The sequence below is a fragment of the Panthera leo genome, chromosome C1, assembly GCF_018350215.1.
Source record: "Panthera leo isolate Ple1 chromosome C1, P.leo_Ple1_pat1.1, whole genome shotgun sequence".
Taxonomy (NCBI): Eukaryota; Metazoa; Chordata; class Mammalia; order Carnivora; family Felidae; genus Panthera; species Panthera leo.
In genome coordinates, this window is record NC_056686.1 from 19794487 (window position 1) to 19808002 (window position 13516).

At 50.6% G+C, this 13516-nt stretch overlaps 1 protein-coding gene across 7 annotated transcripts in view; it reads left to right on the plus strand.

Annotated features, from left to right (window-relative positions):
• Positions 1-11936, plus strand: part of RPS6KA1 (ribosomal protein S6 kinase A1) — a 53647-nt gene extending 41711 nt beyond the window's left edge. For all 7 annotated transcript variants that reach the window (XM_042949161.1, XM_042949160.1, XM_042949163.1 and 4 more), the window contains 5 exons: positions 8477-8638; positions 9120-9196; positions 9455-9572; positions 10488-10625; positions 10964-11936. In XM_042949161.1, the coding sequence (XP_042805095.1) occupies positions 8477-8638; positions 9120-9196; positions 9455-9572; positions 10488-10625; positions 10964-11086 (618 nt within the window). In that variant the 3' untranslated portion in view covers positions 11087-11936. The remainder of the gene's footprint in view (positions 1-8476; positions 8639-9119; positions 9197-9454; positions 9573-10487; positions 10626-10963) is intronic.
• The last annotated feature ends 1580 nt before the right edge of the window (positions 11937-13516 follow it).

Genomic DNA, 13516 nt, shown 5'->3' on the forward strand with positions numbered 1-13516 from the left:
GTCGGAAGCTTACCCAACTGAGCCACCCAGGTGCCCCCGGTGTGCCTTTTTTTTTTTAAATTAACTTTTTATCAAAAATGCTAAACATATGCAAAGCTATGAGAAAAGTATAATGAACCTTCAGACACCCATCTCCCAGATTAAAGAATTGTTGAGATTTTTATCTCCCTTCTTCCTTCTCTTTCTTTCCTTCTCTTTTCCTTTTCTTCCCCCGTTTCCTTCCTTCCTTCTCTCCTTCTTTCTTCTGTCCCCTCTCTCCCTCTCTCTTTTTTTTTTTTTTTTTGTTGTTGTTGTTGTTGCTGAAGTATCTCTCCCAACTTTTTACTGAGGAAGACATTCAAATCTATAGAAAAGTTAAAAGAATATTACAATGAAAATGATTTCCCCTTCCGAATTCACCAAATCTTAGCAGTTTGCCACATTTGCTTTCTCTCTCTCTGTCTTTGCCTCTATCTCTATACCCTTGTCTACATATAAATATACATTTTTTATGGATGCAACTGAGAAGCGTTGCAGACATTATGACCCTTGACCCATAAATGCCTCTAATTAAAGGGTTTTATAGAGAGAGAGAAAGAGTGAGAGCAAGAATGAGCACGAGCGGGGGAGGGGCAGAGCGAGAGAGAATCCCAGGCAGGCTTCACGCTCAGTGTGGAGCCTGAGGTGGGTCCCCATCTCACAACCCCTAAAGCATCTTACAGCGTATCTCAGACCTCACATAACCTTAGCTGTGTATCTGTAACTCTATAAAAGACATTCTTTTGTAACAACTAACAGAATTAACAATTACTTGTGTTCACATAGTACCCAATCAACAGACACATTTCCCTGTTGTCCTTTCAAAAAATCTTTTTGCCATCAGTGTATTGGAATCCCAGTCTCTGCAGGATTTACTCCTTTCAGTCACTTGTTAATTCCCTCAAGTCTCTTTTCAAAAACTGAGATAAGGGGCGCCTGGGTGGCTCAGTCAGCTGAGCTTCGAACTCTTGATTTCGGCTCAGATCGTGATCCCAGAGTTGTTGGATCGAGCCCCACATCGGGTCTGCACTGAGCGTGGAACTTGTTAAGATCCTCTCCCCCTCTCAGGGGCATGTGGCTCAGTTGGCTGAGCATCTAGATGATCTTGATTTGAGCTCAGGTCATGGTCTCATGGTTCGTGAATTCGAGCCCTGTGCCCGGCTCTGCACTAAGAGTGCAGAACTTGCTTGGGAGTCTTTCTCTCTCCCTCTCTCTCTGCCCCTCCCCCACTCATGCTCGCCCTCTCTCTCTCAAAATAAGTAAATAAACTTAAAAAAAAAAAGATTCTCACCCTCTCTCTGCCCCCTTTCCTCCAGCTCGCTCGTATGCACACTCTCGCCCTCTCAAAAAAAAAAAAATTACTGATATAAAATTTGCATACAGTAGATCTTAAGTGTATAGTCTGATGAGTTTTTTTGTTACATGTGTACATCTACATAACCTCCATAGTAAAACCTCCCTTTTCTTTTTTCTTTTTTTGTTAAATGTTCTATTTATGTATTTTGAGAGAGAGAACAGGGAAGGGGCAGAGAGAGAGAGAGGAGAGAGAATCCCAAGCAGGTTCCATGCTGTCAGCATAGAGCCCAATGTGGGATTCGAACTCACAAACAGTGAGATCCTGACCTGAGCCAAAACCAAGAGCAGAACACTTAATCGACTGAGCCACCCAGGCACCCCAGCTTCCCTTTTCTGTGCCACTGGAATGCCCCACATTCGGAATGTGTCTGCTTTCTTGGGGCATCGTTTTAGTTGTTTCTCTGGTGCCTGTATTTCTAAAGTCTTAATTATATTCTGCTTCAACTTATTTTTGGGAGCGGGGAGTTAGAAAAGACTTCATGGGGCGGGGGCACCCGATTCAGTCGGTTAAGCACCTGACTCTTGATTTCGGCTCAGGTCATGATCTCAGGGTTCATGAGATCAAGCCCTGTGGCGGGCTCTGCACTGAGAGCACGGAGCCTGTATGGGGTTCTCTCTCTTCCTCTCAGTCTGCCCCTCCCCAGCCACCCCCCCCCACCCCCACCGTGCTCAAAATTAAATAGACATTTTTTAAAAACAACAAAAAACCATTTCATGGGAGGTGCAGTGTACTTCATATGACATCACATCCCCAGGCACAGTGTCCCTGTGCCCCCTTTGGTCATTAGTCCTCTCAGGCGGTAAGAGTCTAGGGATGGGTAATGACTTCATCCTTTCAGGATCTTTGCCTGAATCAATCGTTTCATTAGGGTTTGCAAAAATGGCAATGTCTGGTTCTGTCTAATCAGACATTAGGGAGGATTTACTAGGGAGGATTTATTAGGGAGGATTCTTTTGTAAAAAAGAACCAGAGCCTCAATTTGATTACCACATGTACCGTTTTTAATGGTCTGTTTGAAGTGGTTTTGGTTTTTGAAATGGCCAGTGCAAATAGACTAATATTTAAATATGTCAGGCCAGATAGTAAATGTTTCCTTTTCCTGCTTTGTTCTCAAGTGAGTGCTTGTTAAAGTTACCCTCCAAGAAGGTTTAGAAGACAGAGCCAAAGCAATGAGTTTCCAGTGGGTCACCTAAGGCTCAGAGCGAGGAAGGACTTTCTAGAGTAAGAACTGCCCCCTCTACTAGGGACAAAGAACTTCCAAATACAGACAACCACTTGGTGGTACTGTGATGGGAGAAAGTTGTCTCTTCCCCAAAGCCATGAGTCCATGGGTCTCTAAAGTTTCTGACCCTTTTAAGGGCGCCTCAGCGCCTCGGTGGCTCAGTTGGTTAAGCATCCGACTTCAGCTCAGGTCTGATCTCACGGTTTGTGGCTTCCAGCCCTGCGTCGGGCCCTGTGCCAACAGCTCAGAGCCTGGGGCCTGCTTTGGATTTTGTGTCTCCCTCTCTCTCTCTGCCCCTCCCCCTCTCACGCTCTGTCTCTCTCCAGCTCTCAAAAATGAATAAATGTTAAAAAAAAATTTTTTTTTTTTTTTAAATAAAGTTTCTGACCCTTTCCAAATACCAGGGGAGATGATGAGGAAATGGGAAACTCTCACTGAGGTATTTGGAGGGAGGTTCTTTGGGCTAATTACGAATTGCAGTTTCTGTGGTCTAGAAGCTGGGAATCTCATAGAGGGATGGGAAGGGGGTGACCAGGAGCAGGGTCCACTGGGACCTCCTGTTTGTTTTAATGTTGCCTTTTTAGTGAAGTATTATATAAACACAAATCATAACGTACAAGTCAGTAAATTTTCAGAAAGTGGATATAGCCAGGTGATCAGCACCCAGACCAAGAATCCCTTCTACTCCCTGCCCCCTCCCAAGCATAACCATTCTAAGCTAACTGCTAATAGCTTAGATTGGTTTTGCCTGTTTTTGAATCGTATATCGACATACTCTGTTATACGTGGCCTCTGCCATGCCACAGGCTCTCCGGGGTTCATCCACGGCGTTGTGTGGCTACAGTTCGTGCATCCTCATCGCTGGGTCATTTCTGCTGTATGAACAGGCAATACTTTAATTGTCTATTCTACTGCTAATGGACGTTTAGGTTGTTACCAGTTTTTGACTCTGACAAATAATGCTGCTGTGACATGTGACCGCGTTTTAACACTGTGTGCAGTGACCCGCCAGGTTGCTCTGGGTGTGTGTGTGTGTGTGTGTGTGTGTGTGTGTTCATCTTTAGCGGGTGATGCCAAACAGTTCTCCAAAGCTGTTCTGCCAGCTTACACCCCTCCAGAGCATGGGCTTTTGTGTCGTTTTAATCTAGCCATTCTGATAGATGTGGCGTTTTTTCTCATAATGGTTTTATTTTTAAAATTTTTTTAATGTTTGTTTATTTTTGAAGGAGAGAGAGACAGAGAGTGGACAGGGAGTGGGAGAGGGAGAGGAAGACACAGAATCCGAAGCAGGCTCCAGGCTCTGAGCTGTCAGCACAGAGCCCGACGCGGGGCTTGAACCCATGAGCCGTGAGATCATGACCTGCGCCGAAGTCGGACGCTTAACCGACTGAGCCACCCAGGCGCCCCACGGTGGTTTTAAATTGCCTTTCCCTTCGGGCCAGCAAAGTGGAGCACCTCTTCGCGTGGTTCTTGCCATTTGGGCAGCTTCTTCCGTGACATGCCTGTTCGAGTCTTATGTTTATTTTTAAAAATCGGGTTGTCTGCCTTTTTCATCTTATTTGGCCAGCGTTCTTTGTTTCACACACGGAGCGCTTTTAAGCCTAGCTTCCCTCGTGTTGTCACCCTGTTTGAGAACTCAATAGGGAGTCACACTTTGGCTTCTGTGTTTAACCAGATGATTTACACAGAAAAGCTTTTTTTTTTTTTTTTTTTTTTTTTTTTTTTTTTTGTGGTTGGTCAGAGGCACCGAAATGCACATCCTCCAGTGATGGTGATGAAAACAAAAGGGGGCTGCTGCTCTGGTAGCCAGCACCACACAGCACTTCCCACAGGCCAGACACGTCCAAGCCCTTTATAGGTCAACTCACTTAGCTGTTCCAACAGTCGGAAGTGGGTATTGTTGCTGTGCCCACTCTGCAAGTGAGGGAACTGAGGCTCTGGAAGTAAGTAAAAGTCTCACAGCTGACCTGGCTTCCCTATCCTGTTATTGACATCCTCTGATCTGTAAGGGCTTCTTTTTTTTTTTTTTTTTTTTAATTTTTAAAAAATGTTTACATATTATTTTTATTTTTTTTTAATTTTTTTTAAAAGTTTATTTTTGAGACAGAGAGAGACAGAATATGAATGGGGGGAGGGACAGAGAGAGAGGGAGACACAGAATGGGAAGCAGGCTCCAGGCTCCGAGCCATCAGCCCAGAGCCCGACGCGGGGCTCGAACTCACGGAGCGCGAGATCGTGACCTGAGCTGAAGTCGGACGCTTAACCGACTGAGCCACCCAGGCGCCCCATTTACATATTATTTTTGAGAGTGAGACTGCGAGTGGGGGGAGAGGCAGAGAGAGAAGGAGACACAGAATCCGAAGCAGGCTCCGGGCTCTCAGCTGTCGAAACAGAGCCCAGCGTGGGGCTCGAACCCGCGAACTGGGAGATCGTGACCTGAGCCGAAGTCAGATGCTCGGTCGACTGAGCCACCCAGGCGCCCCTGTAAGTGCTTCTCAACAAGCACTCACTGCATCTTAATGTCCGGCATGCTGGTGGGTTCAGCCCAGCGAGTGCTGGAGTTACTATGACAGCAGCTGTCATCTCCCAGGCCCTGCGCTAAATATCCCTGGTACGTAACTCATGTGCTCCTTCCTGCCTCGGCACTGTCACCAACCCCATTTCTGAACCCCAGGTGAGAAAACCAAAGGCTCGAGAGGTTAAGTGACATGGCCCAAGTCACACAGCTACTGCCGGTAGAGCCAGGATTCACACTCCGGCCTGACTGAAATCACAACTCTGCCACAGGCCACGGCCTGTTACTCGGGGGCTGCATCTGACCTGAATACATGTTCTGTTTGGCCTGCAAGATGTCGGGTGGTTTTTTGTTTGGGGTTTGGTTGAGTTGGGTAGTTTGGCTGCTTTTGAAACCTGGGCCCGGGTTGCTACGTGGGTGACTGTCAGCTGGAGTAAGTAGCAGGTGCCCCTTTAGACGGGTTGGCATGGCTCCGTCTCAGCCTGGCTTCGCTCATTGCTTGCCCAGCCTGTTGTGCTCTTCAGTGCAGAGAGATGCGAGCATCCGCTACCCCTTCCGCTGCACAAACGCCTAGGGGACCGGTGTCAGAGTCACCGGTGGGGCTACCTGCCATAGTGAGCCACGGTCACCTGAAGGAGTTTGTTGTTTCTCTGTGTTGTGTTAGAGCGGGATAAAGATTGAAAACTTCCCTATCCCTGTTTCCCGAAAGTGTCATCTGTGTCACACTAAACTGAAAAGGCTGTGGAATGAAGGTCAGAACCGGGCTCAAGTCTCACCTCTGCTTCTTACGTACATGAGCAAGTCAAGTTTCTTCTCATAGCCCCGGTTTCCTTCTCTGTAAAAGAGAAGCCAGCAGTCCCTGCCCTGCCCACTTACGTAGGTGTAACCTACGTAACAGCCCCCGTGAGATCATGGTCAGGAAAGTGCTTTGTGAACCAGGAAGATCACTTGTACAGGATAGTCCGTGTCCTCAGCCAAGCTGAGCCTCCCTGACCTCTGGGAAGCTTGGCTGGGCCCTCCACAGGGAAGAGAGTCTACATCCTTGAGGCCGGGCCCTGTCTTTGGGGTCACAGACTTGTATTAGGAAGGAGAGCCCTAGGAGCTGGTCAGGCACTGCCCAGGAAGGGGCTTCCCATGGGTTTGGATACACGTTGCAGCACGTAGCTGGGACCACCCTACCAGCACAGCGCTCTCCTCCTCATCTAACGCTGTTCCCTCTGGGGAAACGGACTATCCTGGGCCATGTCTACCCTCCAACCTACCCGCCCCACAGGCACCTGCTGGAGGGCTTGGGACTCAAGTGGGACTATGGAAGCATCGTCTCATAAAGCCAACTAATCCGTGAGAGTCAACTAATGTAACCTGCGAGATCTCTGTGTGTTTCAGAGGTGTGATTTGTTTATTCATTGCACAAAGTTCACTTAACACTCGCTCCGTGCTGGGTGCTGGAGGTGAGCAGACGTTCCATAGATAGATGCAGTTATTTGTGGTTGAAGGATCCTCTGCTGGCCTGAGCTCAGAACACTTGAGGAGATGTCGTGGACGATGAGGCTGAAAGGGATAGCTGAGCCTCCCACACCAGGAAGGGGACTTTGGGCTTTATCTTGCAGGTCGTAGGGAGCCATTGAAGGTTTTTGACAATGCCCTGTTAGCTTATGGGAGGAGGAGCACGAGAGTAAGACCAAGTTTAGTCTGGGATGTGTTGGGTTTGAAGGTCTGTGGAACATTCAGTGGTTTCTATCTGATAAGCAGTTATATGAGCCTGGACTCAGGAAAGTTCTGGGCTAGGGTCAGCGATCTGAGAGAGTGGCTATACGTAGAACCATACCGAGGGAGGGGAGAGGATGAAAAGTGGAGTGTGGTTCAGCCCCCTCAGATTACAGAGGAGCAGGTGGGAGCCGGAGGTCTCATTTGCTTCAGGTCTCAGAAGTAAGTGTCATTCGGGGCGCCTAGGTGGCTCAGTCGGTTGAGCGTCTGACTTCAGCTCAGGTCATGATCTCGTGGTTTGTGGGTTCAAGCCCCATGTCGGGCTCTGTGATGACAGCTCAGAGCCTGGACCCTGCTTCAGGTTCTGTGTCTCCCTCTCTCTACTCTTCCCCTGCTCATGCTCTCTCTCTCTCTCTCTCTTTCTCTCTCTCTCTCTCTCTCTCTCTCTCTCTCTCAAAAATAAACATTTTAAAAAAAGTAAAAAAAAAAAAGTGTCATTCATCCACTCAACAGATACTCCTTGAATACCAACTGTGTGCTAGGAACTATTCTCAATGTTGAGATATAGCAGTGAGCAAAAACACTTATGGAACTTATATTCCAGAGGGTAGATTCAGAAAAACAATTAAATAAATATGTCAAATGGTGGTAAATGCTATGGATAAAAACAAAGTAGGGTGAGGAGACTAAGGAGTACTGGTTGGTGATTCCTATTTTATATGGAATGGTCCAAGGAAGGCCTCACTGATAAGGTGACATTTGAGCTGAGACCTGAAAGAAACAAGAGAATAAGCAAGGCAGATGCCTGAGGAAAGAATGTTCCTAAAAGCTGGAACAGTAAGTGCAAAGGCCCTGAGACAGGAGTGTGCTTGGCATGTTGAAGGATGTGCAAAGAGGCCGGTGTGGCTGAAGCTGATTGAGCAAGGAGGAGGGTGCTTAGAGGACAACAGAGTGCAAGAGACGTGGGTGAGGGGCACGGGAGATCAGGTGGGGCCACTTAGGCCATTGTAAGGACTTTGCCTCTTAAGACGATAAACCTTGGAGGGGTTGCAGCCAGAATGACGTGATATGACTTATATTCAACAGGCTCACTGTGGCTGCTGTATTTAGAACAGACTGTAGGAGGCAGGACAGAAGCAGGGAGACCAGTGAGGAGGTGTTTGCTATCATACAAGGGAGGGACCATAGGGTCCCTGGTTGGGATCACTGCTGCCAGTAGAGGGGTTGAGAAGTGGTTCAGCTCTGGATACATTTTAATGGTAGAGACAGCAGAATTTGCTGATGCCTTGATTGAGGAATATAAGAAAAAAAGAGGAATTGGGAATGACTCTTAGGATTTCGACCCAAGCAATGGGAAGTATCAATGGAGCTGTCTTTAGGATAAACTGTGATGAGCGGATCTGAAGGGAGAAATAAGGAGAGTTCGGGGGTGGACAGGTGAAATGAGGGCTGCCTCGCGGACACTGACATGAAATTCAAGTTGGCAGTACCAGCAGCACTAAGGGCCCCATTCCAGCCCCTTCCTTCCAAAATTCTGGGTCCTTCTATCCCTTTCTGGGCCCGTCTTCGTAACCCTCAACTCTCTCACCTCTGGCAGTTGACCTGGGCCCCTGGCAGCCTGCCCACATGGAGAACTGACTGGACCCTCTGCCCCTAGGTTGTTCATAGGGACCTCAAGCCCAGCAACATCCTGTACGTGGACGAGTCTGGGAACCCTGAGTGCCTGCGCATCTGTGACTTTGGCTTTGCCAAGCAGCTGCGGGCTGAGAACGGACTCCTCATGACACCTTGCTACACTGCCAACTTTGTGGCACCCGAGGTGAGCGCTCCAGCCTCCTTACCTGCGAGAGTGAGGCGCCCTGGCACAGGAAGCCTCGTGCCCTTTACAGAGGCCCCACGCTATCCAGGATTCTAGTCTGTATGGTCTTGGCCTAGGTACCAAGAGAGGATCCAGCCTTGGGGCGCCTGGGTGGCTTAGTTGGTTAAGAGTCCGACTCTTGGTTTCGGCTCAGGTTGTGATATCACGGCGTGTGAGTTCGAGCCCCGCATCGGGCTCCGTGCTGACAGCGCAGAGCCTGCTAGGGATTCCCTCTCTCTCCCTCTCTCTCTGCCCCTCCCCCATTCACTCTCTCTGTCTGTCTCTCAAAAATAAATAAACAAAACTTTAAAAAAAAAAGAGAGAGAGAGGATCCAGCCCATGGTTGGGATCCTTGTCTTACCCTCTGTGGGGACCACGCAAGTGTTCGGGGCCACTTGGTGCTGCACGTCTGACTAACCACCCTCCCCTACCTTCCTGCCAGGTGCTGAAACGCCAGGGCTACGATGAAGGCTGTGACATCTGGAGCCTGGGCGTTCTGCTGTACACCATGCTGGCGGGGTGAGTGTCCCCTTCCCCCCAGCCCATTCCTCCAGCCCTAGTGCACGGGCTGGGGTGGTCTGATGGGAGAGACTCAGCTCTGCTCAGGAAGGTCTGAAGATACAGATGTAGCCCTGCCTTCGGGAGCCTCACCGGGACGGGGAAGATACCGCCCTGGGGAATACTCACCCTGGGGGGGAGACACAGCCCCCCCATCCCACCCTTAGCCCCAGGATGGGGGCCAGAGGCTAGACCCAAACTGGGTGGACCTTCCTCCAGATACACTCCATTTGCCAATGGACCCAGTGACACACCAGAGGAAATCCTGTCCCGGATCGGCAGTGGGAGGTTCACGTTGAGTGGCGGAAACTGGAACACAGTTTCAGAGACAGCCAAGGTAAGTCTGTGAGGCCCAGCTCATCTGGGATGGGGAGGCAGGGTCCCATCCTAGGGTGTTTTAGCAGTTCATGAACAGATGGCCTGCAACCTGGTTTCTCCAAGTGGAATGTTCCATAAATCCCTGTTGCCGTATTTCTCGAAGTGGAAGACTCCCAGGAGGACTGCCCTCCTGCCTTGTTTGGACACCTTGGTGATCATCAGTGGCCCTTCCCATGTTCTGAGCCCTGTGGGGGACAGAAGGCTGCATAATCGCAGCCCCTGCCTTGTGGGAACCTGGTGTGCGGAGAGATACGGGCTTGCACACAAGGAGCGGAGATGTCTGGCAGCAGAGAAAGGCAGGCCCTCCTCCAGGGGTGCAGGCATTAAAGGCATGGAGCAGAGTTACTGACCATGCGAAGCACAGAGGCCTTCTCAGAGGAGGGAACATTTGAGCTCTCCGTATTAGCAAGTTTCCAGTTAAGGGAGCCTCTGTGCCAGGCAATGGGTTAAGGCCTTACTCAATAGTACCTCACATCAAACTTATGAGGCAGATATTTGTTATCCCTCTTTCTCAGAGGGGACACTGAGGCTCGGAGGGTTGAAGTAATTTGCCCAGGATACTCAGTTGATCAGCAGAAGAATCAAGTTTTGAACCTGAGCCTACATGATCCCAGTCTTAGGTTCTCCCCACCTTCCTGTGTGGCTTCTAGAAGGTGAAAGAGAAAGGAAAGGATGTTCCAGGAAGTCCCAAAGAAGGGCATGTGCTTGGGGAGGCCTTGGAATGATCTGGAACATGGATCGCAGGGGCTCCTGCAAGGGTTCAGGCAGGAGATGGTGGGAGATGGCCGCCTTGTCCATTTCTCACCAGTGGGACACAGCCTGGGCTCCCCTGCCAGCTCCTCCCACCAGCCCTCTTGTTTGCTGTGCCCCCCAGGACCTGGTGTCCAAGATGCTGCATGTGGACCCCCACCAGCGCCTCACAGCTAAGCAGGTGCTGCAGCACCCATGGATCACCCAGAAAGACAAGCTCCCCCAGAGCCAGCTGTCCCACCAAGACCTGCAGCTCGTGAAGGTATGGCCACTCCGGGCTGCTGGGCATCTGGTGGTCCAGGCCAGGGTTCCATGGGTAAGAACTTGGGTGGCAGAGCCAGGAGGTGTCATATCTGTCTGTCCTCAGGGAGCCCCAGTCTAACATGCAAGAGTGTCAACTGTCCTCTGGGGGACATAGGCTCCGACTCTGAAGCCTCCAGTGTGGTGGAGGAGGCAGGACTAATGACCACGAAGGAACGCCAAGGCTGAATTAAGAGATGGCTGGGCGGGTGTGGAACACAGAGAGGCTGGGGAGCACACGTCCCCCCTCCCGCCTATACCTCCCACCGTTGTGATCTGACCTCCCACCCTCTCTCCCAGGGAGCCATGGCAGCTACGTACTCTGCTCTCAACAGCAACAAGCCCACCCCCCAGCTGAAGCCCATCGAGTCCTCTATTCTGGCCCAGCGGCGGGTGAGGAAGCTTCCGTCCACCACCCTGTGAGAGGCCAGGGCGTCCAGGCCGCAGGGCGGTGCTAGCTCGATGGAGGCAGCATACTTCCCAGAGGGAGCAGGCCTGAGTCACGGGGCCAGAGGAAGCGGAGCCCCCGAGGGACCCAGGAAGCAGCCAGCCCGGATCACCCCCAGTGAGGGTGTGAGAAGTGCCTTCTCCTTCCCCGGGATGGACTCTTCTCGGCTCATGCTCTGCCGGTTGAAATCAATTCACTGTACAGACTCTTCTTACCTTTTTTTTAAGGGAAAAATGGCATCAAACTGCCATGGATTTTTACAAGATCCATTTGCCTTTCTGGGAGCAGAAATAGCCAGTGAGGCCCCAGGAGGGGCACTGAGTCATACTAGGGCTCTCTGTGGCTGAGACTCCTTAGAGCTTTGGCATCCTCCCCCGGGGAACCCCACGATTGGCCATCTGTAGCCATCTGCACATACCTCCAAGGCAGTCCAGCACCACCTTCCAAAGCCCTTGGCTGTTTAGCAGAATTTGCTCTATCCGCAGTCAGCTCCTTTTCCGTTCTGTTCTGCTGGGGCAGGGGAAGGGTCTAAACCTCTTCCTGCTAGAAGAGAGGACCGAGACTCCGTGGCTCCCAGCTCCAGGCACCAGCATCCACACCGGCCCTGCCAGTGGGTTCCCTGCAGTGAGATTGGGCAGCCCCAGGAGGAGGATCGAGAAAGCACTTTTTGGCCGACTTGTGTTGGAGTCTGCTACAGGACAGAGTTCGCAGGAGGCCTGTGGGGCTGGCCAAGAGAGGCAGGGGCTCTTTTTCATTTCTTCCTCAGCTGGTATCTCAGGGTTCACCTGTCCATGGCCTTCCTAATAAACTTTCAGTTGAGTTGAAGCACACTTGCCTCTCTTCTCATCCCTGAATTTGCCCTCTCTGCTGTTGGGTGTTGAAGACTTTGCAGCCACAATGGGCCAGGGCCAGCGAGCCCAGCTGCTTAGAGCTCAGGTCACTTGGGGAGCAGGTGGGACTCCCACCGGGGGTTCCTGTTATGGTATTGGTGATAGTGACGGTGTTATTAGCCACCAATGACCAAGTGTCAGGCACTGCGCCTGGGTCTCACATGTATATTTCATTTGATCTTAATGTTGTGAGGTCAATGCTCTTCTTTTATTATCTCCATTTATAGATGGGGAAACGGGCCGAGAGAGGAGAATGACATTTTCTCCACAATAAGTATTTTCTGAGCACCTGCCCTGGCCCGGCTCCAGACACTGGCGAACCAGGTAGAAAATAAGGTCATTCGTTGCTTTCATGGGTCTTCTCTCCTAACAGGGGAAATGGGCAAACTGAGGTCAGCTATGGATAAGACGTATGCAGAATTAAATTGAGATGCGAGATGGCATGATCAGGAAGACCTCCCTGGGGTCTTCTGAGGTGACCCAGAAGCTGAGATCGAATGATAAGGGGCTGTCCAAGACCGGGAGACAGGGTAGTGTCGGGACAAACGCCCCAAGGGGGAAACAGCCCGAGCATGTTCAGGGAAGGACCAAAGAAAAGGCGATATGGCTGTGCTATCAGGGCCGGAGGTTTGCATGAGATGAGGCTGGAAAGGAAGGTGGGGCCGGTCATGCTGGGCTTTGTGGCCCAGGGTAAGGAGTCAGGGTTTAGTTCCAAGAGGAAGCAGGTCAGTGGCCACTACAGTGGCTCCGATAAGAGATGAGGTGGCCTGGACTAGGACGGTGAGAGCGGCGATGGGGAGGAGGTGGGCAGGTAGGATATGCTTTGTAGGTAAAGTAGACAGCATTTGCTGGCGGTTTGGGTAGAGAGGCTAAGAGAAAACGGAGATTCGTGAGATCTTCCAGATTTCTGACTGGAGCAGTTGAATACTGAGGGGAAAGTTGTGGAGGCAGAGGCTTGAGACGCCTGTGGGAGATATCTTTTAAATCTCCAAATAGAAATGTCACCTAAGAGTCGTAACCAGAAGTCGGAGTTCTGGAGAGAGGTCTGGATTGGAATTATAAATCTGGGAGTCATTAGCTTGGAAGAAACTTGTAGAGCCAAGAGGCCGGGCTTTTCCAAGAGTGGCTCACGGACCAGCAGCGGCGGCGTCTGGGAACTTGTTAGAAAGGCAGGATCCCAGGCCCATCCCCAGACCTACCGAGTCAGATTCTACATTTTAACGAGATCCGCATATGGTTTGTGTGCACAGCGAAGTTTGAGAAGTGCTGTTCTGGGGACTGAGAGCAGAGAAGAAAAGGGACCGCCACTGAGCCCTGGAGCATGCTAGCACTTCGGGGCGGCACAGAGAAGGGAGAGCCAGCAGAGGAGACAGCCAGCGAGCGAGACCTGCCAGTCTGGCAAGATTCGAAGCCTTACGAACCAGGGCTTTTGCTCCTGTTATGTCTCAGCCTTCCTACTCTGCAGGTTAGAAAACCAGGGCCATGAAGTGAATCAATCCTGTTAGGATAGAAGGA